The sequence below is a fragment of the Trichechus manatus genome, unplaced genomic scaffold (assembly GCF_000243295.1).
Source record: "Trichechus manatus latirostris isolate Lorelei unplaced genomic scaffold, TriManLat1.0 scaffold00116, whole genome shotgun sequence".
In the NCBI taxonomy this organism is placed as follows: Eukaryota; Metazoa; Chordata; class Mammalia; order Sirenia; family Trichechidae; genus Trichechus; species Trichechus manatus.
This window is the reverse complement of record NW_004444052.1, coordinates 1804216-1830312: the sequence shown is the minus strand read 5'-3', so window position 1 is coordinate 1830312 and position 26097 is coordinate 1804216. Positions and strand designations below refer to the sequence as shown.

Here is a 26097-nt window from a genome sequence, read left to right as displayed (position 1 = left end):
CACCACCACATCATCTATACCACCACACCATCTACACCACCACCACCACCTACACCAGCCCCACCACCACCATCTACACCAGCCCCACCACCATCTACATCAGCACCACCACCACCAGCACCTCCATAACCACTAACACCACAAAACAATCTTCATAATTACTGAGGACATCACTCCTTTCAGCCCTTCTGTGGAAGTAAAAAAATCTTACCCAAAACTCCCTATAAAACTTTTCATCTGATAGAGCTTGTGGAAAGTATTATCATGAATCTTTTATTATGTTCCCAAGTGAAAATAGCCCATATGTGGCTAAAAGTCTGGGCACTCTTTCTTAGAAGAACCTTTTGGCATCTGCAACTGCAGCTAATACCGATAAATACTTATGGATGTCTTAAAGCCTTGGGTATACATTAAAAATTTTATACCTTAGCAAAATTCAGTTATCTAATATTTAGTTATCCGTACAATTTACATTTTACAAGGCTTTATGTCAGTACTAACAAGAACACACTGAATTGGTACTTATAATTTGTTGCAAATCAATCCCTCATGGTACATGTGAATAAAGACTTGAATAATACAACAGCTTTCACAGTCACTAAAGTGAAGGCTCTGCAAGAGCGACGTGCAGATGAGTAACTCAGTTTCTGGAAATAGCAGAGAGATTAAAAGCTATGTAAGAGACCAAGTAGCTGACATGCCAGTTCACACACTGGAGTCCCACTAAGCTTTTGGCTTGTCTCTCAACATTCTAAAAATCTCCAGCTACATCTTCCCCCAAATATCCCAAGGCCACTTATGGTTTTCCAGACAGTTTAGAAAGAACAATTCCATCTGTATTTTCTCAAACACAAGAGGAGGGAAGTACAGAAGACACCCTTCACATTACTCTTCATTCCTAGAGGAGGTGGGTATCATCACGAGTCTAAATCAAATATTCAAAGTTAACTCTCCCCCACAAACTGCACACCCAGAAGCACCCTTACTGTTTTTTGAATGCTTCAAATCATGACATTACCAAACCCTGATAATCACTCCCCTTCTTCTCTGCCCCCAAACTAGAAAGTCAAAGAGCCTAAGATCCCACGAAGATCTTTCAAAGCCCTCACAAATTCATCGGGTGCCTACTTTCCTTTAGAAATTCGAGATCAAGTAAGCAAGAATCAACTGATTCTATTTAAGATGAAGAATGGGAGAAATTAAGACCTTTCTCTATTTTCTCTTTTATTGGGCAAGTGGAAGTTTAGCTCAAGTTATTTCATCACCAGAATACCAAAATGAATTAATTCCACTATTCTTTTTGTGCTCCTCACCCATCCCAACAAGACACCAAGGAACAAATAAAATCATATGATAACCAGATGTTTCCAAAATAGGAAAAAAAAAAAAGCATACAGAGCTATGAGAAACTTTACACACCACACATTCCCCAGCTTCAAATGAACGTACGTACCTTAAGGACAATTTTATTATCTGAAGTTGGCGTTCTCCCCACCCACAGTGCAAATTTGCAAGGATCTCCTTCAACGTGCTCTGTGACACCCAATTCTGAGGTCTGGATAAAAAGACAATTATATAATTAGGCTACAGTAAAACTCTGGCAGGATGTAGAAGAGAGACCAAGAAAACCGTTTTTGGTTACTCGTGATCATACTAGATTCTAATAACGCAGTTTGTTTACATCGACAGGTTATCCTCGGATCACGTTTTAGTTAAAACAAGGACATTTCTTTCTTAGGCTACATGTGACTGGCGTCATCCCTTTCACTTCCTCTGAGCATGTCCACCGCCCATCCCAATGCAGGGTCAAAGAGCACAACCGCTAGAGGAGGGAAACAGAAAGATCCAGGACAATCTGGAAAATCAAGGGTTGACTATTTCCAACCTCGTCAACAACAAAGGAGCTTCCTCTAGTCCCAAAGGGCTGTCAAAGGTCTATTTAGCATTAACGAAGTCACTTCACACATGGCAAAAGGTATTTTAGCAGCTAAGTTACGTTCCAATATGTTTAAAAATAGCTATAACTTTGACTATTTCACCAATAATTTTAAGGACCAGGAGATAAAACTCTTCCCTGTAATCCCTGCGGTTGTAATCTGCCTAACATGGAAGAGTGCAGGTGAAGGTCCCATTCTTCAGACCCGCCCCAACGATCAAGTTAAGCACTAATGCATTCTTTCTCCCAGCAAAGGAAGTGATTCACAATCTATAGCTCCAGAGGTGGCCTTGGAGGGAACCTTGAATTAAATGAAGATGTATTAGCTTTTAAAACGGACTAGCTTGGTCTCTGAGGACAGATTAAAGCCAACTAATGAAATTACTCGCCAGCCGCAGTGCATTTTTTTCTTCCTGGTTAGAACATGATCTAAAATGATGTAAGGTGAGCTGTGCTCCAAAAGAAGATCTCAAACAGGATGCAAGCCAAAGAAAATGGCATGAAAATCGTTAGTTTAAACTCACAAATTCCAGGTTATTATTGAGATGACTGATATTTTATCTTTGGGAATTGGATTAATTGTTACAATCCAGAATGGTCTGATCTTTCAACCATTTTGAATGATTCCAATTTTTCAAAATAAAAAGTTAAAAACAAAAAATGCATAATGTACAAATTGTCCACATTCCAAAAATCTATCGACATTTATAAGGATCTGCCATACCGCGTAAAAAGAAGAAACCAAATTCTCTTGCATTTTCTAGTCTCCCTTCCTCTGATGCTTTGATTCACCTTTGACCGATCCCTCGTCTGCCCCAAGCTCCCCAGCAATAATGTGCTGACAGCCCCCCAGGATATTACTCATGAAGGGGAAATGGAAGTAAAGTGGACTCAGAGGACTACATGAGCCTCAAACTTCCCTGAGATGTGCTTTATAAAAAGGTTGTTCAGGCTCGCTACTATACTTGATGGTACCACATACGTTTCTATTGTCAGGAAGTACATGGAGAAGTTAAAATAAGAATTAAAATGCATCGCTGTATCTATCAAGCAGTGAAGGATGGCTGTTGTACACAGGTGGGATTAGGGGGATCTAAAACTTTATTTTTGTTTACATGTATTTTCTCTAATAATCCTGTTCTGCTATTGTAAAAAAAACAACAACAACATAGCTCTTCTTTTAATTAAGAAAAAACCCCTGATCATTGAGTACATCCACAGTAAGGCAGCTTAAGTATCTTCTAGTGTTAATGAATGAAAACTTCATTATAACGATATAGACAATCTTCGTCTGGTATGGTCAATTTATTTATAAAGCTACTTACGGCACAGAGGAGATAAGTGATTTAAATTCACTTACAAAATCTTTCCTTAGATCACAGCGTTTATGGAATTTAGAAAAATCACTTCCTAAGAGGTGTAGTGAAACTCAAGAGGGCCCCCTAGTGGACCTGGGAGTGTCACAGATTTTCAGTGAAGGAGATGAAAACATTAAAGCAGTTTCAGACTCACATTTTAGGATAGTTTTTGGCGGTTAAACTGAAGGCAACAAACAGTGATTTTTCTCTTCCTACAAAAAGGTGGCAGCTGTGTTACATTTAAACCTACAATTCTGAAGGCCTATACTTACAAACAATTTGCTTTTATAAAGGTATTTGCTTCTCCCGCTGGAATCTTTCACTTCTTTACTGAACACTAAGGACATTTCAAAGAGGAAGAGATGCCGTTCTCGACCCTTCCGAATTAAGGTTTTGGGGTCCCACACTTGGAAGGATTCCTGCAGGATGAGCTCTCCTTGAGACTCAATATTCTCATCAAACCCTGTAACACGAAGAAAAGTAGGCACAATCACTTTGAAAGAATAAAAACGATGCACAAGAAAGCATTACTAGCATTTAAACGTTTGCAAAATGTTCCTCACTGAAATCTCAGAGCATTTACATTTGTCTGGAACACATTTAAAAAAGTGTCAAGTACATGACTGACCCATTTGTAAGTATGGTTTAATCCAGGAAACTTGGCATTTCTGTAGTTCTTCCCAATGTCCAGTCAGTCACCACCAAGTCCTTCAATTTATCTGCTGCACTGCCTCCACCTGCCCCATCTTGCATATTCCCACACCACCGCCTGCCCAGGCTGTGGCCACCCTGACCTTCAGCATTTCCCAACTGGGCCCGACTCCAGTTTTCCCAAAACTAATCCATCCTATAGAGTAATTCTTACTAAAACACGACTTTGCATGTGTTTTTCCTTGTTCAAAACTATTCAGTGATTTCTGTAGCTTTACTCTCTAAGTTCTATCTCCTTGGCTTGGCGTCCCACCATTTGCCATTTGGTTCAGTCACCTGCTTTCCTCACAGCCTGCTTGTAGCACTCCACCATGAGCCTCCTCCTCTATCCAGAGTGCTTTGCTGGCTCTGCCCAGCCCACCACTCTCATTCTGGCCTGGGTCTTGACTCCCTTTGCCTCCTCAGCCCAAAACAACCTTCCCAGACACTCTGCTGAAGCACTAGCTTCTTCAGGGCCCTGTCCTCGCCTTCCTTCTCGTTGGTTGTCCTCCCTGGCTCCCAGTCCTTGGCGAGTCGTCCCTCCTTTTCATGTAAACATTCTCCGTGTGATTGAGCCACGCTCTAGCTGCACACTGGCTCTCTCTTCATGGAAGTGGCTGGTTTTATCACATGGACTCCAAAGTACCAGGCTTAGCAAAGCAAGCACCTTGGGTAGAGGATGCTCATTATCTCCCACCATCCACTCTCTCCCTCCTCTCTAATAGCAGAAGCCCCCTGTATGGCCATTTCAAATAAGTACTACCTTTCCCTGACACCTCTGCAGTTAGGAGCCATCTACACTCTGGCTGATGTTGAGAGCAACGTATACAACCTCTAGTTTCTGCTCTTCTAGATGTTCATTCCCTTCCCTTCTTCCTCACTTCCTGTTAGACGGAATGCTAACACGGTCTTGAAACATCCTAGACCTAGCCAGTCAGGACCACATTCTAGGATGGGAGAGAAACTAGCTAGACAGAGTCTGAGTCCATGATGATATCATGAAAAACTGCCATACTAGCTCAGGATTTACGTGAGAGAAAGGAAAGTGTGTCTTGCCTGGCCTCTGATGGAGTGGTTAAAGAGTTATGGCTGCTAACCAAAAGACTGGCAGTTCGAATCCACCAGCTGCTCCTTGGAAACCCTATGGGGCAGCTCTACTCTGTCCCATAGGACTGCTATGAGTCAGAATCTACTTGACGGCAATGGGTTTTTGTTTTGCTATTAACCAAATGGTTGGAGGTTAGAGTTCTCCTTGAGGCACCTCAGAAAAAAGGTCTAGTGATCTAGTTCCAACATTAGCCATTCAAAGTCCTATGGAGCATAGTTCTCTCTGACACACATGGGGTTGCCCTGAATTGAAACTGACTCGACGGCAATTGGTTTTTATCACACACAGCAGCACCTATTTCATAACAAATAAGGCAGTGCTCAGTGTGACTGATGGTAATGACACAGAGAATCATAAGCGTTTGAGGCAGGACTCCCTGTTACCGTTGAATTCCAACTCACAGCGACCCTGGAAGACAGAGCAGAACTGTCCCCCAGGGTTTTCAAGGCTGTAAATCTTTATGGAAACAGACAGTCACATCTTTCTCCCATGGAGTGGCTGGTGGGTTTGAACCACCAACTTTTTGGTTAGCAGTCAAAAGCTTAACCACTGTGCCACCAGGGCTCCTTGAGGTAAGATTATTTCTTGTACATAAGTCTGTGAAACCTGATAAAAGTCAAGCTCTGAAACAAAGAAACAGCTTTCTTAAGCAGAAGCATTTGTGGAAATTATAACTGCTCTAATAAATTTAACATAATCATCTAATTTCCTCTTTACCAAGTTACACACCAAATTCAACTCCATAAGAAGGTATTTGGCACATCCTATGTCCAAGGCTCTAGGCACGTGATGTAATATATACAGAGATGGGGGAGCAACAGCTTCTTTTAAAGACTTTATAACCTTAGGGGATCCATCCGTCTATCCATCCACCTAACACGGAGACCAAGTGACCTAAGGTAAGTGACACACAGGGCTAGTGGGGTTCAGTGTGGAGTGCCCATCTTCTAGGGAAGCACTGAGGAAAAGCTTTTACTGAGGTAGAAGCATTTTATGTGGTCCTTACGAGAAGCAATTAAACCAATTCTTTAAAAAATTAAGACATCCACATCTGAACTCTTAACCACCAGCTAAACATAGAGGCACGAAGCCGAGATTTTCAGGGTACAGGAAATACATTTACAAACAGCGTCAGTAGAAGCCGTGGGCATGCGCGTAGAGGCCACGGAAAGCCAGGTTACCTTCCAGCATGCTGAGGTGCATGGCGTCATTGGCTCGCTTTGGCACACTGAGCATCACCTCGAGGCCATCTTTAATCTCCCCTTTCCCTTCTTCACAGCAGGTAAGCAGCTCCTGTGGAAAACCAATACCTTGAACTAGCCAAAGACCCAGAGACGCTCTGCGGATCAGATCTTTGCAGAAACGAAGGTGTGTATGAAAACCCATGGCTTTCGAAATAAAACAGACTGAGGTCAACTGGGCGTGTGTTCTCACAGAAAACGGATCACCGTCTCTTTTCCCAAAGGATGGAAGGGTCTGTCCTGCTCAAGTCAGGATATTTCTCCACATCACAGTAATCCAGGGATAGTCACGTTTTAAGATAAAATTTTAGTATACATGTTAACTACCAGACCTCAAAAATGATAAACAAAAATATTTAATTGGTATAGTAGAGCACAACAAGCTACTGGTTTTATCTGAAGGTCATGCCAGAGTCAAACTAGTATTGCTATGCTTGCCACGTGGTCACAGCATGATTTTGAACTCTTTGGTGCCATTAACTCAATGCCCCAACTAATCTGGAAATGCCAGAACAATGGCTTGTGAACAGTGACACTGCAGGATTATCCAGTCAAAAGTGTTTCCTTTGTGCCAGGGATGTTGAGAAAGGCTCCAACTACTGAATTACACCTCCCCGGGGAGATGTGAGTGTGTAAGTGTATTTCAGACCTACTTGGAGGAACATCCTTTATTAAGTGAATGACGGCAGCAGGAACAACAAATTTACATCCTGGTGGTCTCCAAGACAGATTCTTATCAGAATATTCATGACCACGGTCAGTTATAACAGTAACAACAGCTTTTTTGTGTCCCAGTATTCAGCTAAAGAGGGACAGGACACTGGCTTCACACAGGATGGTTTGGAGTAACTCAACTACCTAAAAAGCACTTTTACTCACGACCAGATGATGTTTACGAAGGATTCTGAGCGGCATGGCAAAAAGTGCTTTAAAAGTGCAGTATGTTCTGAGACTAAATTCACTGACAGAAACTCCTCCTGGCTGGGGAGCTCAAAATAGCTTTTTACTGTTCTCTTGAAGAACCCCTGGGCAGAATAAAGAAGGTTTATAAACTAAGGCCCCAGTTTAAAAGAGACGAGCTGGGAGATCACTGTGTAAGAGAGCCTTAGTAGAACCACATGCTAAAAGCAAAATACTGAAATCTTGAGGACACCAAGGGATAAATAGCCTTTGTAGAATTAGAAAGCAAAGGGTAAATTTGAATATAAAAAGCTTAGCCTTTTGAACTCTTATTTCCTGTCTACAGCAATTACCTACTTCTGCAGAGATGGTCATAAAATCACTTAATGGAATTTTGATATAGGAAGGCAGGAGAGCTTTTCCAACAGGAAAGTCCCGAAACAGAAGCACTTTCACAGAAAGAACGTCGTCTCTTCTGTTTCTAGATCTGTCTTCTTAACAAACAGTAAAGGTGCTTTCAGGCATCCCTAACTCTACCTTCTGCATCTCTTCCACTTCTAGAAAAATAACAGCGGAGTTTTTGCAGTTGCAGGGGCAGCACCTGGGACCTGGTGGGACCCGTGAAATATTGTTCCTGGGATGAAACAACACACTCTGCATTCTAATAACATTTACCAGTCAAGGAAACATCAAAGAGAACACTGCCAGACAGAAGTTGCAAACTACTTTTACGGAGTCAAGAAAAATGTGTTTTGATTACGTATACTGCATCCTGAGACGACTATTATTACACATTCTACGTTTTCTTTACCATTCTATTGTCAAGAGGAATCAAATGCTTTTCATCAGTCTGATGTGAATTAAAATCAGTCATAACCAAAAAAAAGTAGAAGTCAGCTTGAGTTAAAAACACCTGTGATCTGCATGAACTACACGCCCCATAAAGGTGTGTGCCGCACATGTCTAGGAATGAGACACAGGAAGCTGCCTGAGCAGATGTGTGGGTTCAGTGGAAAACCCAGGCATCAGCCAGACCTGGGTTCAAATTTGCACGCAGGTAACAGGTGGTGCTCGGTGATGGTTCTGGCACGTATCTTACCCTTAGAGACTGGTCCCCATATTTGCAGACCAGCACTGTTGAGAGGTTAACGTGCACAAAGTCTACACCATTGTACCTGGCCTCGAGTCGGCAGGCTGTGCTGACAACTGATGGGACTAAAATATCAGTAGTTCACAGTTTCTCATTCCCTTCCCGTTTATGTTAGAGACTCCGGTCAGTCAACAAAGTTCAGTTGCGTCATCAAGGAATCTACTCTTATTTAACTGCTACAGTGAGACCCTAGTCACGGCAATAAATGGCAATGGGTGAAAAAGTAAAACTAATTTGCTAGGTGTTATTTAAAAAATACAAGGTAATATACAGAGATAGCAAAATGTCAAAATGGTAACACCCAGTTCATAAAATGCCCCAGTCTGAAGACTCTTCATACTTACTTTTAAAAGGAGCTGATACTTGGTAATTCGCTGAACTGGTTTGATAAGGTAAGAAGAGATAGAATTGGCTAATCCATGCCGCTGCTGTATCTCCTGTATTAAAAGAAAATATATGTGTACATATAGATACAGACTTTGAATATCACTGGGTGGTTGGTTACTGTAAATCAGAAATTTACATTTATTTACCCCTTAGATGTATACACATATCACAATTTTTCTGTAAATATAAAGCGGAAATCACTATGAATTCTTTTAATAAACTCAATAGAAAAATGATAAACCCTTATTTAATAATAATAAATCTATTAGAAATAATAAATGTCAGTCACTTTAACATTTTGAACATTAAAGACATCAGCCTTTACTTCATATTACTGGCTTTAACATGCAAAGATGAAACGAGGCAAATTACCCCTCGAAAGCTGCCCCCTCTCCAGGCCAAGGCCAGCACGCTCAGCAGACAGATACCTGTTCTCCTACCTGCATGCTACAGCAGCTTTTACCATGTTAACACCCCAACCACAGACCACTCCACACATAAAACATCCCTTTTGCACCCAATTCTCCCTAAACAGGCTTTCCTTCTTCCTCATTAACAAGTCAATGCACTGTCAATTAATTCTTGTCTTCCCTCTGCTCTCATTTTTCACTATCTACTAGGCCTGGAGGAACCAGTACCTGGAGAAGGACATCATGCTTGGTAAGGAAGAGGGTCAACAAAAATAAGGAAGACCCTCAACGAGATGGACTGACACAGTGGCTGCAACAATGGGCTCAAACACAGCAATGACTGTGAGGATGGCGCAGGACTGGGCAGTGTTTTGTTCTGTTGTACAAAGCATCGCTACTGTGAGTCGGAACCGACTCAATAGCACCTAACACCAACAACAACCAGCCCGTAGTTTTCACACTAACCTGTTTGCATTTGAATTATTTTAGCTCTTAACACTCTTCCAAAAGTTTAAAAAAAAAGATTATCTTCTCATATTCTGTATTCCCGATTAGATTTACAGCTTTTCACATCTTTGGATTCTGAATCTGTCACTTTGACTGAGGCCTCCATGAAAAGCAGACTTACAAGTCATGATCTATGACTCCTCAGGGAGGTCAGCTGAGGGAATCTCCAGGGGACCTCTCATCCAATCCTTCCCCTAGCTTCCGAAATCATAGTTTTAAGTTTCTTTTCAAGATATAATTGTCTAAAAATGTGGGATTTATGATTTAATGATTGTAATACACACATTCATATCTAATATCACATCTAAAAGGTATTTTTTCACAGAGTATAATGCACAGGTCTTAAGTACACAGGTCAATGAGTTCTGACAATTGTTAACACACTTGTAACAAACTCCCAAACCAAAATACAGGACATCTCCAACATTACAGTGAGTTCCCTCATGCCCGTTTCCAACCAATCACCCCATCTCATCTCCCCCGCCACCCCTGCAAGAGGCAACCCGTTCTGACTCATGTCATCATACATTAGTTTTGCATATTCTAGAATGTCACATAAAAGGAATATACCAAATGTATTCTTCTACATCTAGTTTCTCTCATTCAATATGTTTTGCAGATTCATCTGTTGTGTGTATCAGGAGTTTATTCCCTTTTATTGCTGAGTAGTATTCCATTGCATGAATACACCACAATACCTTTAGAAGATATTGCAATGTCTTTTCAATACCTTCTTTTAACATTTTCAGAAACACATCTCCGAGATTTCAAAATTCCAATCTCAGTATTTCTGTTGACATCCTTATGACCTTATTATAGGGTTACACTATTCAAAAATAGCTACAAGATCAGTTTTTTGCAAACTACTTGACAAGTGTTTCAGGAAAAAAAAAAACCAAACCCACGGCCGTTGAGTCGATTCCAATTTCTGCTGAATAATAAAGTTCCCTTTCTCTAAAAGGCTGTTGGACTAAAACTTTTTGCTTCTAAAATTTTATTTTAAATGGGAGAGGCAGAGAGTTGGAAGTAAATATCCTTCTTGGTCAGTGCTTCACACTTTGCGTGTCTGTAAATATTTAATTTACATGCACTGTGTACTTGAAGTTCCTATTCCTCATGAAGAAGGTGGTCACCTGTCTCATTCACCGCTGTATACTAAGCACTCGTGAGAAGGCTCAGTGAGTTGAACCAGAACCTGGGACGTGTTCGATAAAGCATACTGCCTGAAAGTATAATTGAAGGTTAACAGATGTCTTGAGGAATGGAGGCAGTTATAAGAGAAAGCCTCTTTAAAAAAATACACCACCATACAACGAACACTGAACCAGTTGTTGCTAAACTGACTCTGACTCACGGGAACCCCATGTGTGTCAGGGTAGAACTGTACTCCATAGGGTTTTCAGTGGCTGATTTTTCTAAAGCAGATTGCCAGGCCTTTCTTCTGTGGTGTCTCTGGGTGGACATGAGCAGCCAAGCGTGTTACTGAAGGCCTGCAATCTGTGAAACATATAAGCTAGGGGAACATGACTAAAGCTATGTTTCAGGGCACAAGGATTTTTAAAACGGCCCTGATTCCAAACATTAAATTTGCTATATGTTCTCACTGCTTAGGCCTCAAATGATTCTAACTCTGCTTGCAGCCACAGCTTTGCGTGTCCTCTGATGGCAAAGACCTAGTTCTGTAAAATGTGAAAGGGGAAAGGCAGCAGTGGGCTGGGAGCAGACTTCACGTTTACAAAGGCAGCGATGCATAAATGCTGGTCCTGAGAATGACAACCAACACAGGATCTGAAGCAAAGGACGGAAGGTCAGCTTCAGGCAGGGCTTTGCCTCAAAGAGAAAAACTAAAATCTATTCCAATTTCCCAGACTTCCAGAGAAGAGCAGATGCCACACTCATCCATGAACTAGGGTAAAAACATGAAACAAGTCCAATGTTCCCAGTACCTCATACACCAAATGAAATAAAACATTCAAAAGTAGCTTACCCTTTAATCAAAGGGCATTTGGTACATATTTGATTAACTTCTAGGAACCAAAAGGCACCCTACATTATATCCTAAAGCTCCATTCTTTTTTGTACTAAATAACCTCCCTGCAACAGCTTTCCAAAAACACATGCCCTGCATCTACACTTACTCCAATCAGAAAGTAATTAATGAACATTTCAGTTGGTGTTAACCATTAAAGTGCTATTTGTAAAATTTTAATATTAGGCCACTTTTAAGGATTAAAAGGAACCCAGGTAGTGCAGCGGTTAAATCTATTGACTGCTAAGCGAAAGGTGGGCGGTTTGAAACCACCAGCAGCTCCGAGGGAGAAAGATGTGGCAGTCTGCTGCTGCAGAGATTTATATCCTTGGAAACCCTATGCGGCCGCTATGAGCCAGAATTGACTTGACAGCACTGGGGTTTTTGGTTTGGTTTTTGGAGATTAATAGCAGCATAAAACTAAAATAGGAGAAATAAATGATTTTTAAAATTCAAAATTATTTTTGTTTTAGAGAGGAAAAGCTTAATTTAATAGTATATACCTTCTATGTACAATATTACATATAAAAATTAAGGTCTGCATATAAGTGGTAATTAATGACATATATACATACATACATACATATATATGTACATATTTAAATCTGAGTTTCTCATAGATATACAGCTTCTAGTACTTGAAAGGACCTTTTAAAAATCTCCCCTTATTTTTTTAAAATAGAAGAAAATGTAAGACCATCCCAACATAAATGCAATAGAGAAAAATGAAAAGAAAATACTGTGCAATCAATTAGATGAAAGTTATGAGTAATGCTGCATTATATTTATACTAAATACTACTTAGAAAATGCCGAAGCTTTCTTAGTAATCTATTACTTACATCAAAATAGGATCCCGCGTGCTCTAATATCAGCTGAGTGGAGTCAGGCTTATTTTTGCAATAAGTGACATACATCTGAAACTTGTCTGCCTATAAATAAAAAAATTGAATATCTTACTCAAACTGCAACAAGTCAGAGTACAATAAACTTTTATGCAGAAAAGAAGTTGTGTGGGTAAAGGAAATTTAAGCCTCAAATAAACAATATCCTATTTTAAAAAGACTGCTGAAACCATTCCTGAAGCCCACTTTTTAGACAAAGATTAGACAGGTCTATAAAACAAAAAACAACACACTCGAGGAACGTGCTTCTTAGTTCAATCAAATATATGCGACCAAATGGGCAGCTCCTGTCCAAAAGCAGGACGAGAAGGCAGGAAGGGACAGGGACTGAACAAATGGACACAGGGAACCTGGGGTGGAAATGGGGAGCATGCCGTCACATTGTGGGGACTGCAACCAATGTCACAAAACAATATGTGCATAAATTCTTGAATGAGAAATTAACTTGAGCTATAAACTTTCACCTAACGCACAATTAGGAAAAAAAAAGACAAAAGGATAAAAAAAAATTAAAAAAATAAAAAACATCCTTCTGCTGATACTACACAGACCCAAAGACTCAAAGACACTACCTCCAGAAGTTTTCCCTGACCTGGCAAGTCAGGATGGGCACCAGTCCTCTCTCTTCCCACAGGGCTGTGTGCAAACCTCAGCCAAGTGCTTCTGGTGGCATGACCACGGCTAATGTGTCTGCCTCCCCACAGACTGGGAACTATTCCAGTGGGGCTGGGCTCTCGTGCACTGGTGAACCCCAGGGTCAAGCCAAGAGGCCTGCCACACCAAATGTTCTATTTCAAACCACCACTGCTGCTAATAACCTCATTCCACAATAATACTTAGTTGGAGAATGCAATTCTTTGAGGTCAAGCGTGTTTCCCTGTATATGTAATAAAAAGTATCCAGTAGAATACGGTAACTTAAAGGAACTGAATGTTATTCCCTCTAACGTCCTTCAGTGTCACTAAATAATTCTGACAGAACAAGCAGCTGAGGTTTCATTACCCAAGTAACAAAGCAATGGCCGACGTCCTCTGGCAACTGCTCGTATTTTTCCAGCTCCTTTAGGAAAATGCTGCAAAGAATAACAATGTTATCACAGAAGAGAAGCGCACATTATTAAGGTGTTTTAAGGCATTTTACTGGTGAGATGATAACGTCAGGTGTTAGACCAAATATATCATAAATTCAGGCGATGCTTGAAATTGATCGTTTTAATCAAGTGAAGTGAAAAACCTGTACTTTCTAGATTTGAAGACTGAACAAAATGTACAGCTTTTAACTCAGGTAAGTTATGGTGACTTTCAAACAGCTCACTAATTTAGCCTTCAAACATTTTCTGACAGAAATTCTGACCTAGTGGCTTACTTCTGAGAAAGTGCTAATGTTTATTGCTAAGGATGTAAATGTTCAGTCAGAAGAAGCCACTTAGCACGCTGGTGACTTCAGCTGGGAGCAGGGGTAGGGATGTGAGGAGAGACCAGACCAGCTCTGCCCCCAGAGTCATCTGACCATTGGCCAGGGGGCTATGGAGACTCTACCTAAAGGAGCTTCTGCTGCTCTTCTTTAAATTTTAAAAATAAACCCACGTGGCTCCGTGGCCAATGGAAAGTGCATTTCATTCTGGTCTGACAGCGTGTCTGCTCCTTCTCTTACAAAAGGTAAACAACCTGGCCAGCAGGCCCTTGAACCCTAAGAAGTCAGTAGTGAGGCAGCTGACGACTCAGCTTCAGAGAAGCTGGAATTCCTACAGAAGCGTTTTCTCCAGTTTCCCTAATCTTATTTCTGTAAAAAGTAACTATAAATATAAAACTATGTGTGTATTAAGATTGTACATTGTCAAAGTCTTTTGGGAGAAAGCTTGATAAGCTTCACTCAAATAATTTTCAGAAAATCATGGGAATCTGTAATTAATTCAAACATAAACTTGTATTTCTTGTTATGAAACTTCCGCACGGTATCTAGATTCCAGGAGTAACCACTGCCCAAAGATGAAGCCACTGACTTGTTATGGAACTCGTAGATCTCCTGCATGTTGCCGAAGATGATGAGCTCTTTGTTGACGATGCCGGGTGGGATCTCCTCCACGCCACTTGTCATTTCCCACAGGTAGGTCTGCCGGGGGAAACACAGGGATTAGACAAAAGTCGACACCAAATGCTCAAGAAACACCTACTGCTCACATCTGTAAATACATACTCAGAGTCGCGTATACAGGAAAATACATCTTAAGAGACAGGCTTTTACAAAACAATGTGAAAGACCTTTTTAAAAGTCCCTCAGTTGTTACGAATACTTGAGAAGAGTAGCTATACTTTTTAACTCTTAACTTACTCACAGCTTCCAATTTGGGAGTGAACACACTCCACGAGGTACAACAAGCATTCTTTTTACTACTGGGTATTATCTGCAATCATAACCACTCAGCACATTTCTCTGAAGCTGCTGTAAAATTCTGTACACAAAGAATGTCAGCCCGGCCGTCATGGGACAAAGAGAATGAGGGAATTGACGCTGTATCATCTCTGCAGAGAGGCAAACGCTAGCCTAGAACTTCATAGAAATGCAGAGGGATGCGGCTAGCTACCTAGGCACACTTTAAATCTCAACAATAACAACAACAAAGCGTGATTATTCCAAGAACTACCCATAGGTAAAAGTAAAATTGACAAGATTATACTTCATCTAAGCAAACAAGCGAAAAAACAAAACAACAACAAAAAAACTTCCTTACATCCATACACTCCCGAAGATCTCGTACATAAGCCTTTTCAGTCTGAATTAGCTCAGCCATTATGAACCTTCAACAGAGTGAGACAGTGAATAGTTAACAGCCAGGACATACGCTTATTTTATTATTTACGTCTATGAATTTATGAAATAAGAAGGCAGTTTTAAAAGCACTCTTTTACAGAATGAACTCAAGAATCAACAGAACAGTAATAATGTCCAGTTACCAATTCAAAGGAATAAAAAAGATTCTGGAAAAAATCTTATTGAGGTATCTAGGGTTTCTCAACCTCAGCACTGCTGACATTTTGGCCTGTCTAATTTTTTGTTGGGGGAGGCTGTCTTCTGCACTGTAGGATGTTTAGCGGCGTCACTGGTCTCCACCCCCTAGATGCCAGTAGTACCCAAACCCCCAACTGTGACAACCCAAAATGTCTCCACACATTGCCAAACATCCCCTGGGGGGCAAAATCGGTCCCAGCCGAGAACCACTGCTTTAGAACAATCTTGTCTTTATTTAAATCTAATATAGCTTAATAATTGGCAACTTTTAAATACCTAATTTTGCTTCATTAATTTCTTCTCCTTAGTATTACTACTCATGACCTATTAATGACAAACGGCATTAAAGCAATGTGTCAGCCTCAGAGAAAGTAGGGGCATGGGGATAAACACAAGACACTGTTTCTGAACCAGGCGACAAGGGGACAGTGGTGGATACAGTGACTTCTGAGCTGCAAAAACTAAGCAGATTCAGAGCAACTCAAAATAGTAACACTGTTCGACTTCAAAGCACACGAAGAAGCACATTTCTCCAAAAGACATTGTCTTCGCTTTCTGAATGAATCCTGGTAGGCTTTAAAGCCTGGCTTACTCTTTCCTGCGGGCCGACTTCCGCTTCTCCTCGTTCAGCTCGTGAGCTGCATCCCGGAGCTTCACCTCTGACCCGGGGGTGCTGGCGGGGATGATATCCAGCTGAAGACTTTTACTCTGTGGAATGAAGGCATCAATGAATTTAGTTAATGAACTCAACCCAGAGGACGTTAATAACACTGAGATTTATTCAGTTTGTGTAGGGCAGTTTACCGATTTGTTGGAATCTGAAGAGATCCCCAGGGCTTTCTCCAAAGAGGTCCTGTACTTCTCCATCCGAAGAGAGAAGTCTCTGTACCTCTTGTCCACAGCGGTGACACATTTTTTTATCTCTGCCGCATGGGCATGCCCCTTTTCACAAAAGCCATCGGCCAGCTGTATCAACAGCTTCACTCGCTCTTTGGTTTGCTGCAAAAAGACAACAGGAAAGTCCTGTGTAGCAAATGAAATCAACTGCTAGAAACCCCAAACAGTGGCAACCAGGGACGGATTACCCAGGAAGCAAGGTACGCACGGGCGTAACTGCACTTACTTAGTAATCTGCAGTGCACCCTTCCACCTGGTTTTCACCACGTCTTTGACGAAGTGCTCTCACCACAACCCACGTGAAACTGTGCACTATGATGAGTAAGTAAACGTAAATTCAGCCTACTGGCTAGTCTGCCCCAGGTGGCAACTTGCCTACAACTCTGAGTTCTGAACAAGAAAAGAAAACTGCGGGTGGTAGAAACTGAGATTAAAACTCCGAGTCCATCCAACCCATCTCCCTGATTCCACACTATCTTTCCTCAGCTTGTCCGCGATAAATTGCTTTTGTGACCTCAAAGAAACTAGACTTTCATTCAACAATGTCCTCATCTGGTAGGTGCCCAGTAAAAATGTGTACAATGAATGGACGTTCACGCAGGACGTTCTCTGTACAAGTCTGTTTCTCTCCTCCTGTGAACACAGTGTTACAAAATGGCTGGGCAAAGCCATCTCCTTGCTTTTTCGTATCTATTCTGTAGGGTTGCTATGAGTCGGAATCGACTCTACGGCAGTGGGTTTGATTTTCTGTTTTATTCTATGTGCCCAGTTACACAGAAAGCTCCTGCAGGGCAGCAACCGCCTCATTCTTCCCCCATGGCAGACCCTCAACAAAATCCCCATGAAGCTCCTCCCATGTCACATTTTCATTTCCTTTCTCTCAGTGAATCAGGAGGAAAATTCTCTAGTTAATCAGGAAATTATCATCATAGAGATATTTTAAATTTTGTTTAATGTTTTAGAACTCTTTTAGAAAAAAAGACTATTTCATTTTATATGTACATAGAAAAGGAGCTATGGTGGCGCAGTGGTTAAGTGCTCAGCTGCTAACTGAAAGGTCAGCAGTTTGAACCCACCAGCTGCTCTGAGGGAGGAAGACGTGGCAGTCTGCTTCCTTAAAGATTACGGCCTTGGAAACCCTCCGGGGCAGTTCTACTTTGTCCTACAGGGTCGCTATGAGTTGGAACTGACTCAACGGCAACAGATTTTTTTTTTTTTGTATACAGAAAAGATATTCTTACTAAGTCAACCATAACTCACTACATTTCAATAAAGTGAAGGCTAACCGGAAAACAATGGCTAAATATAAGGCAGCAACTTCACTCAACTTTGATTTTTCAACAGATCTTTAGCCACATCCATTTTGTTTATTGTTAATACTAGGTTTTCTTCAGCATTCCCACATTCTCACTGACATTTCAAAAGAGCGCAGTTACTCTTCTGCTAAGAAGCCCTAGAGGCGTGATGGTTAAGCAGGGCTGGCTGCTAACAGAAAGATTAGTGGTTCGACTCCACCCAGCAGCTCCTTAGGAGGAAGACCTGGCAGTCTGCTTCTGTAAAGATTACAGCCAAGAAAACCTTATGGGCAGTTCTACTCTGCCCTGTAGGGTCGCTATGAGTTGGAACTGACTCAACAGCACACAACAATAATTCTTCTGCTATGGAAATCGCCTTTTTTGTTTTAAGTAAAGTTGTAACTAGAAAGTCTTTATGACTAACATTCCAAACACTGACTAAAAATTCTGAAAAGCAAGAAGGTCAGAGTTCAAAACCTGGATAAATTATCTTCTGAGTTTATCAAGTAACAATTTTGAACAGAATTCGTAAGGCAACCTCTAAAGTCAGCTTTAAAAATACCTTAGACTCTAGAACAAATCCTACAAGCCACCCACCTGGCCTAGAGGTTCCTAGTCTCCGCATACCTAGAGCTTCCCCCCTGCCTCCTCACCCCAGCTCCTGCATGGGTGCCCCTGACGCCTGGAAATCTCCATGCCTAGGTATCTCCATGGGCCCTCCAGGGCTTTGTTCAAACAAAGGTCACCTTCTCAACCCAACTCCCCTGACCACCTTATTTAAAATTGCAGCTTGCCTCCCTGACCCCAACTACCCTAACCCTGGCCGCTCTATTTCTTTCCCATAGCACTTACCGCCTTTTTTCTTGTTTGTTCTGCTTACTGCTATCTCAGACAACATCCATGAGTCTGGGCATTCAATCAGTATTTACTGAAGAACACCCTAATACTAGGTTCTTGAGTCAAGTGTGTACAACGTCTGTAACGTTAATGGGCGAGGTAGTTTACACTCCTCAGAAAAAGCATGTCACCTTACCAATATCTCTGTGGAAAAAAATCACTACTGTGACTCTATAAAAGCTTTTTTAAAAGTCAGCAAACCTGAAAAGGCTCTAAAGCTTTCTAGGGCCTCCATCTTGTATGGCAAGTAGAGTGACGTGAACAGAAACGCCTGTCAAATAAACCTCTGAAGAGTCATTAAGATGATACCTTGCTGGATATGTTAAGACAAGCCTAATTAGAAGGCAAGGAAATAAAAATTCAAAATTTCAGCCTTCAAAGCATAAATTCCACAAGGGATTTAACTTAGAAACATTACTGTGAATTTTAATATTCAAGAGAATTAATATGAGCAGTGCAGGATTTTTAAAAATTAGGCTCCCTAGATAAGGTTTGGTTGCTGCGTGCCAATGTATTAACCTGCTAAAGAGCACAGAAAAGTTGTACCAGTACCAGTTGTTGCTGAGTTGATTCTGACTCATGGCAATCCCATGTGTGTCAGAGAAAAACGGTGCTCCATGGGGTTTTCAACGGTTAATTCTTTGGAAGCAGATCACCAAGCCTTTCTTCCTAGACACCTCTGTGTGGACTCGAACCTCCAACTTTTTGGTTAGCAATTGAGTGTGTTCAACATTTCCCCACCCCCCCCCAGTCATACCAGTTCACTCCCCGACCGCCCCCTCCCCCCCGTAATGGACTTCATCCCACAGCCTCATCAATACTGTATGTGACCAACTTTTTGATTTTTGCCAATTTACTGGGCACGGGCGGGCGGGGGGAATGAAATTCAGTATAGTTATGATTTATACTTTTCTCACTTTAAGTAAACTTAATAATCTCGTATGTTTAAGAGTCATTTATAATCCCTTTCCTGTAAAACATCTTTAATATGTTTTGTCCATTTTTCTGTCTTTTTTTTATTGATTTGTAAAACCCCTTTACTAATGGGAAATCAGCCCTTTATGATATGAATTGCATATGTATCTTCCCCATATGCTTTTTTTCTTTAGATTTTGTTTATGGTGGCCTGCTCTTTAGAAAGTTTTACATTTCTTAATGTCTCCAGTAACTAGCTGCCCTCAAGTCAAAACGGACTCATGGAGACCTTGTGTCAGAGTAGAGCCATAGGGTTTCCAAGTGGCTAAAATCTCATACTTCTTCTAATGCTTTTATATTTTCACTGGTAATATTTAAATTTACATCCTTCTGGCATTTATCTTGGTATCAAGGTAAGATATAAATCCAACTTAACTTTTTTTCCCAGAAAGCTACCTATAACACCATTAAAAAAAAAAAAACAAAAAACCTAAGTCTTTTAAATGAAAGATTACATGGCTTTTCATTCTTAATCCATCTGTTATCTCTAGAGATTGTTACAAAAGTAGATTATTATTTAAAAAGCATATAAATATTATAAATTGAACAACTTCATCTACAGGCATCATCAAGGAATTAGAGAAAAATAAAAGTAAATTGGATTCCTAAGTCTACGTGCTCAAAAGAACTTTGACTATCATGTCCTCAGGCAATCACAAAACCAGGAAGGATGGGCACTCAATGGTCTTAGATGCTTTCTAGCAAAGTAAAGCAGTTGGCATTGGGGACACTAGTAACCAGATTGCAGGAGGCTGTGCAGGGAGAAGACTGCAAAGTTCTGAGCGACTCAGTAAGGAAGCGAGTTCAAACTTCATCGTGTAAAAATCACCTGGTGAGAGCGTAGACAATGTCCACCCCCGGCGGCCCTTCTCCTGTAGACGCTAAGTCAGTGTACTGGAGTGAGGACAGAAATCTGTTTAAAGGAGCACCCACAGCCTGGGGGCAGTGATGCCTGCTGAGCACTACTGCATCAAGAGATGCGAACATCTCAACAGGACAGGGATGAGGGACGGTGGTTTGACCGTACAGTTTTCCTTCTATTAGCACTAAAAACGTTATACCGGCAGTCCCCAGATTATGAACGAGTTCAGTTTCTAAATCTGTCTTTAAGTTGAATTCATATGTAAGTTGTAACAGTTAGGTACAGTTTGTATCTAACATCAGTTAGTCAAGTATTTATTTTAGTATATCGTGTATAGTTCTATGCATAAAACAATAAAGAAACACTTTCTGATACACAAAAACATCTTTAACATAACAATACAGCAATAATGTTTTGATGTGTGTTGCAAAGTAGCGGCCATTTGTTATTACGAACCATTGTACATATCTCCAACTTTTAAAATAGGGTTTACTGGGGTGGTTCATGACTATGGGTTGTATATAAGTCGTTTGTAACCTGGGGACTGCTTGTAATACCAATCACTGTAACAACAGGATTGGAAGACTGTCCTGTCAGAGCTAAGGACTGTCTATATAACAACAACAACAAATAATTTCTAAGACATGCTGACAAAGGGCAAGCAAGAGTAGCAGCCTCGTTTCAACATGAAGAACTAAATGACAGCTCCAAAAACCAAAGCGGCTGCTCTCTGATTAAAAGAGAGGCAGCCAGAAACCAAACAAAAGCAAAAATTGCAAAGGGGGAAGAAAAGTGAGTGTTCTTTTCAAAATCTACTAGTTCTTTCTAGCATAACTAATTCAATAAGTCAACGTATTAAACGAAGGGACAGCTTTATATATTTGGGTAATAGGCCAGGTGGCACCTACAATTATAGATGGTTACTGCTTACACAATTCAAAGGCAGAAATATGCCTGTTACTGCCCATTCTTCCAATAACTACACCTCAAATTTGAGGCAAAAGAAAACTTAGGAATAATGGAAATATTCTTTCATCTAAACACTATCGGTGGAACAGGGCTGCTCACATGCTACTCAACTCCAGATGGCAACATTCACATCCTAGTCTACTGCGTGATGCCCCCTGGAGGTGGGCATTGAGCAGGCTCTTTGACCATGCACACCGGCCTGCAGAGTGGAGTGTTAGCTGACCTTTAAAGTCAGCGAAAAGGAGAAATCATAAATCTACCTCTGAGTGCCACCCTAGGCATTTTCTTTTTACTGATATTTTAAATAATATTTTATTGTGTTTCTGGTGAAAATTTACACAGCAAATTAGGTTCCTATTTAACAATTTCTATACATACACTAGGCATTTTCTTAATACTTTTATAAATCAAGGGATAGTCAAAGAAACAAATGTAAATCATACAATACACATAACTATAATATCCAAACATTAACAAAAATGAGAAAATATAGAGCCAAAAGTTTGCTGTATCTAGAGAAGGAAATGATATGATCCCTACCTGCCTGGAGGGTCTGCAGAGGTAGGGCAGGTTAACTGTCCTCTGCGGAACATGGGGACCTCCTCTTGGCACCACTGTCCCCTCTGGGAAGGGCTATCGCTGCCTGCCTGCCTGAGCTCACCCTCCCCAGACGCCCACGGGGCCCCTGTCTGGGGAGAGGTCTTCTCTCCATGCCCGGCAGTGATTAGTCCATCTGTATCCCTATGGGCAGTGCCATCCTCCAGGACAGGGACCATGTGTTCCCAGAGCCCAGCACCCAAGGGGCCGAGCGGAAATAAACTTACAGTTATGGGAGGGGGTGAAGGCAGCTTAGCAGGAGGAGTCAGAAATTGTTACAGAAAACATAAAAAAAGTGCAAATAAGCATAATACAAAGTATCTGTTCAGTGGAAGCAATTTTAAAATTCCCCTTTAGACATGTTTTCAAAGCCAGGGTAAGAGCCACACGAGATAATCAACTGTGACTTTCTGGGAGTACTTTATTTTAACCAAAAATATTACCCAGCTAGGATTGTTTATTTTCCATTCAAATTTGAATTTTCAGCTTTTCTAAAATCTCAAATTTATTACTAAAAACAGGCACTTCTGAAAATATTATAAAGAATATATGCTCAAAAATTTTGGAGGAAAACAAACAAAACCCACAAATTTAGGAGGTAATTCCAGAAGGGTCTCAAAACTGTTTTCAGCTAAGGGGAAGCTTCCCCCTGCAGGTACACACTCCGACGGGGGGGAAAAACACGTCAGCGTGTGAATTCCTATGTATTTGCTTAAAAATTCATATTTACTCACGTGCACTGCACATGGCACTAAAACGTGCTTTACTCTACGTTGAGTTTCAGGAAAAAAGTGAAAATGCCTCCAGTGTTACTGACCTCTGCGTGACCACACAGAGAGCATGGACATAAACTCCACCAGCTATCACCAAAACCAAAACCAAACCAGTTGCCGTCGAGCCGATTCCGACTCATAGCAGCAACCCTAGAGGACAGAGCAGAACTGCTCCACAGAGTTTCCAAGGAACAGCTGGTGGATTTGAACTGCTGACCTTCTGGTTAGCAGCTGAGCTCTTAACCGTTGCGCCACCAGCTATCACACACGTACACAATTTCTTGACTGAACTGAGCGTCAGCAATACCACTGAGGTATTTTTCACAAATTACCAACAGAGAAAGAAAGCGCCAGCAGAGCACATCAGAGTCAGCCCATCACGTTTCATGAAAACAGCAACTACACAGTGAATACCTTGGAAAAGAAGAATGAAAATGACGAAGGTAAAAAGGGAAGGAGATGGGGGGGAGTTAGAGAGGAGTAAAGAAAACAACAGATAAGTGAGTGCGAGGAGATAAAGAGGACAAGTGGAAGGACAAGCTGGGAAAGGCAGTAACAAGTACCACCCCAAATTAGTATGTAACAATCCATTTAGCTCATTCTGCTTCTCTAATTTCAAATGGCATTTCCCAAATGGTATTTTTGGAGAAACACCTCATTTACGTTGTTTTAGGCTGATCTGGAAAAACCTAAGCAGACTTACAGGCCAGTAAACAGAAGTCGAAGTCCCTGGGTGGTGCAAACAGCTAGCATGCTAGGCTGCTAACAGAAAGGTTAAAGGTTCAAGTCCACCCAGAGGCACCTCGGAAGAAAGGCCTGGTGACCTACTCCTCAAAAATCAGCCACTGAAAACCCTATGGTGCATATTTTACTCTGATACACATGAGGTCACCATGTGTCAGAGGTGACGGGGCAGTCCATCACCAATTTTCATTTACCTTTGCGGTTATCTGGAACTCCTCGTGCTCTTTCAAGAGCTCCTGGGTGTGCTGTATACTTGAACCTGTAGAGGTGTGCGTGGAAAGGTAGAACTCCCCGTTATCATGGATCCATTCTAACGCCTAGAGGGAGAAGGAACAAAAAAAGTTCATGGGCTGAACTTTTGTGAGGCAAGTCCCAATTTCTGAGCGTTCCATTTGAAATCACAAGCCAAGGCTGGCAACATCAAGAACTCTCCCTCAGAGAGTGACAAGCTTCTGAAAGTATCGTAATTGCAAAATAATTTTAAAAAATGACATTCTAGAAAGTTCTAATCATGTCACTTATGTAACAATAACAGAAAGTTCGAGGGTTTCTTATAACCATGAATCTACAGGCACAATAAAAGTACAGTGGAAGAACCGTAAGTAAGAGCCTTTGTGAAGACTATTGAGAAGGCCTGTGTAAAGGGGTGCTCTACATCCCTCCCACTGCTAACTCTCCAGACATTCGTGGTACTGAAACTTTAGAACCCTACCACAGTGTTTTTATTTAAAAGAAATACAGGAAAGCAGGCTCATATTCCCACTTCCAAATTTAAAACTTTAGACTTTTTCTTGCTATTCCTGTTCCCCGAGGGTGTGCTCAGGCGTGTAACCACTTCACTAGCTCTCCTGGGGGCTCCTGAAAAGGACCACGTCCATGTGATGTATAAACACTCCACTGAGGAGATTCCGGCCCAAGAAACAGTGACTTAATCCTTATAAGCAGCAGGAGAGAAATTACCTCACCAGGAGAGAAGGGGGCCAGCTGGGCTCATATTGCAATGGAATGATGCAGTTCTAAGTCATATTCTTTCATGTTTTCAGAGAGAAGCTATTTTTTTTCTTATTTTTTTATATATCTGAAGTGAAATCAGACTAATTTAAACATACCCATCTAAAAAGAGCAATGCTACGGAAAACAAGCAAACAAAGGAGAAAGGTTTTCTGTTTTTCATAACCCTCTAAGTCTCTTCAGAGATCTCACAGCATTTGCAGAGTTTAAGAAAAAAAAAGGAAAGGAGGCACAGCCCCTCTGAACATTCAGCTTACTGGGGGAATTTAATTTGCAATGCCAGAGCATGGCTAGCCCATCTCTGAAGCAACGCTGGCAATGATACAGAATCCAGACAGAAAACTCTTTAGTCCATTTCTTCATAAGTCCTTCATTGATCCATTCGAACAGCAACCTGTCCACAAACGGCTACCATGGAGGCCAGCACACTGTGTGAGGCACTTAGCTTAGACCCTGCTTCCAAGACCAAGTCAAGAGACAGGGAGATTAACACCACTACAGGAAAGGCAGATGGCAGAGACAAATAAGGGAGCAAGGGGACCTTACTCAGGAAGCAGGGTCAGAGGGGGTGAGGGCTGAGCTGACCTGCAGGCTGGAGGGGCGGATCGATCGGCACGGGAAGGGCCAGCACTACAGTGGCCTTGGCTGAGCCAGCTCAGCCTGCCGTAGGACAGCAAGACACTGAGGCCGGGTGTCAGGGAGGGAGGGAGGGAGGCCAGAGGTGAGGTGGTGGTGCGGGGGGAGCTTCAAGGTCACAAGTCGAGCTTGGAGTTTTTCTGAAAGCTAACTTGGCTACCGCGTGGAAAAGGGTTTGGAGCGGACAGTGAGTGGAAGGAGCAACACCAGCTAGGAATCTGGTACAGAGGTTGGGAAGAGAGGTCAAGGGTTATGCTGGCGTGGGGCTCTGGGAAGAAGAGGGGAAGTCAGCACCTCCTGGGCCCACTGAGGGCGTGTGGGAAGACTTGGGGAAGCCGAGAATCAAGGAGGACACACCCTGGTCCTTCCTGAACAAGTAAGATAAGGGGTTGTGGCACACTGTCGGAGGGGTACGCTGTGGGAGGGGCACAGTGACAGGAATCACGAGTTCAGCTTTGCCTTTGGTGAAGCCAAAGTGGGGAGATGCCAAGGAGGTGATAACTGGGACTTAGAAATCTGAAGACCAGAAATGGAGATGAGGGCTGGGAGATACTGACGGGACGATAAGCAGAGGGGAAAGAGAAACAGTAACAAGCCCTGAGCTGAGCCCTGGAGAAAGCCAATGTTCAGAGTGAAGGTAAGAAAGCAGAGGCAGTAAAGAGCCCCAGGTGGAGCGGCCGACGAGGAGGGAGGAAGCCAGAGAGGAAGTGACACAGGAAGCCTGGAGGACAGGGACCCATCCCGGGGTGGTGCCAAGGGGGCCACAGTGTCTCATCTCCACATCCCACCAGTGACGGTGGCATTCACTTGTT

The 26097-nt window shown here is 41.8% G+C and overlaps 1 protein-coding gene across 1 annotated transcript in view; it reads right to left on the bottom strand.

Annotated features, from left to right (window-relative positions):
• TRIO (trio Rho guanine nucleotide exchange factor) overlaps nucleotides 1–26097 on the bottom strand; it is a 285006-nt gene that overhangs the window by 117513 nt on the left and 141396 nt on the right. The window contains exons 20-30 of the mRNA XM_023738420.1: nucleotides 23833–23955; nucleotides 16434–16628; nucleotides 16222–16337; nucleotides 15352–15418; nucleotides 14623–14732; nucleotides 13623–13692; nucleotides 12558–12647; nucleotides 8728–8820; nucleotides 6274–6385; nucleotides 3567–3757; nucleotides 1454–1555 (exon numbers count right to left, since the gene is read on the bottom strand). Coding sequence (XP_023594188.1) covers nucleotides 1454–1555; nucleotides 3567–3757; nucleotides 6274–6385; nucleotides 8728–8820; nucleotides 12558–12647; nucleotides 13623–13692; nucleotides 14623–14732; nucleotides 15352–15418; nucleotides 16222–16337; nucleotides 16434–16628; nucleotides 23833–23955 — 1269 coding nt within the window. The remainder of the gene's footprint in view (nucleotides 1–1453; nucleotides 1556–3566; nucleotides 3758–6273; nucleotides 6386–8727; nucleotides 8821–12557; nucleotides 12648–13622; nucleotides 13693–14622; nucleotides 14733–15351; nucleotides 15419–16221; nucleotides 16338–16433; nucleotides 16629–23832; nucleotides 23956–26097) is intronic.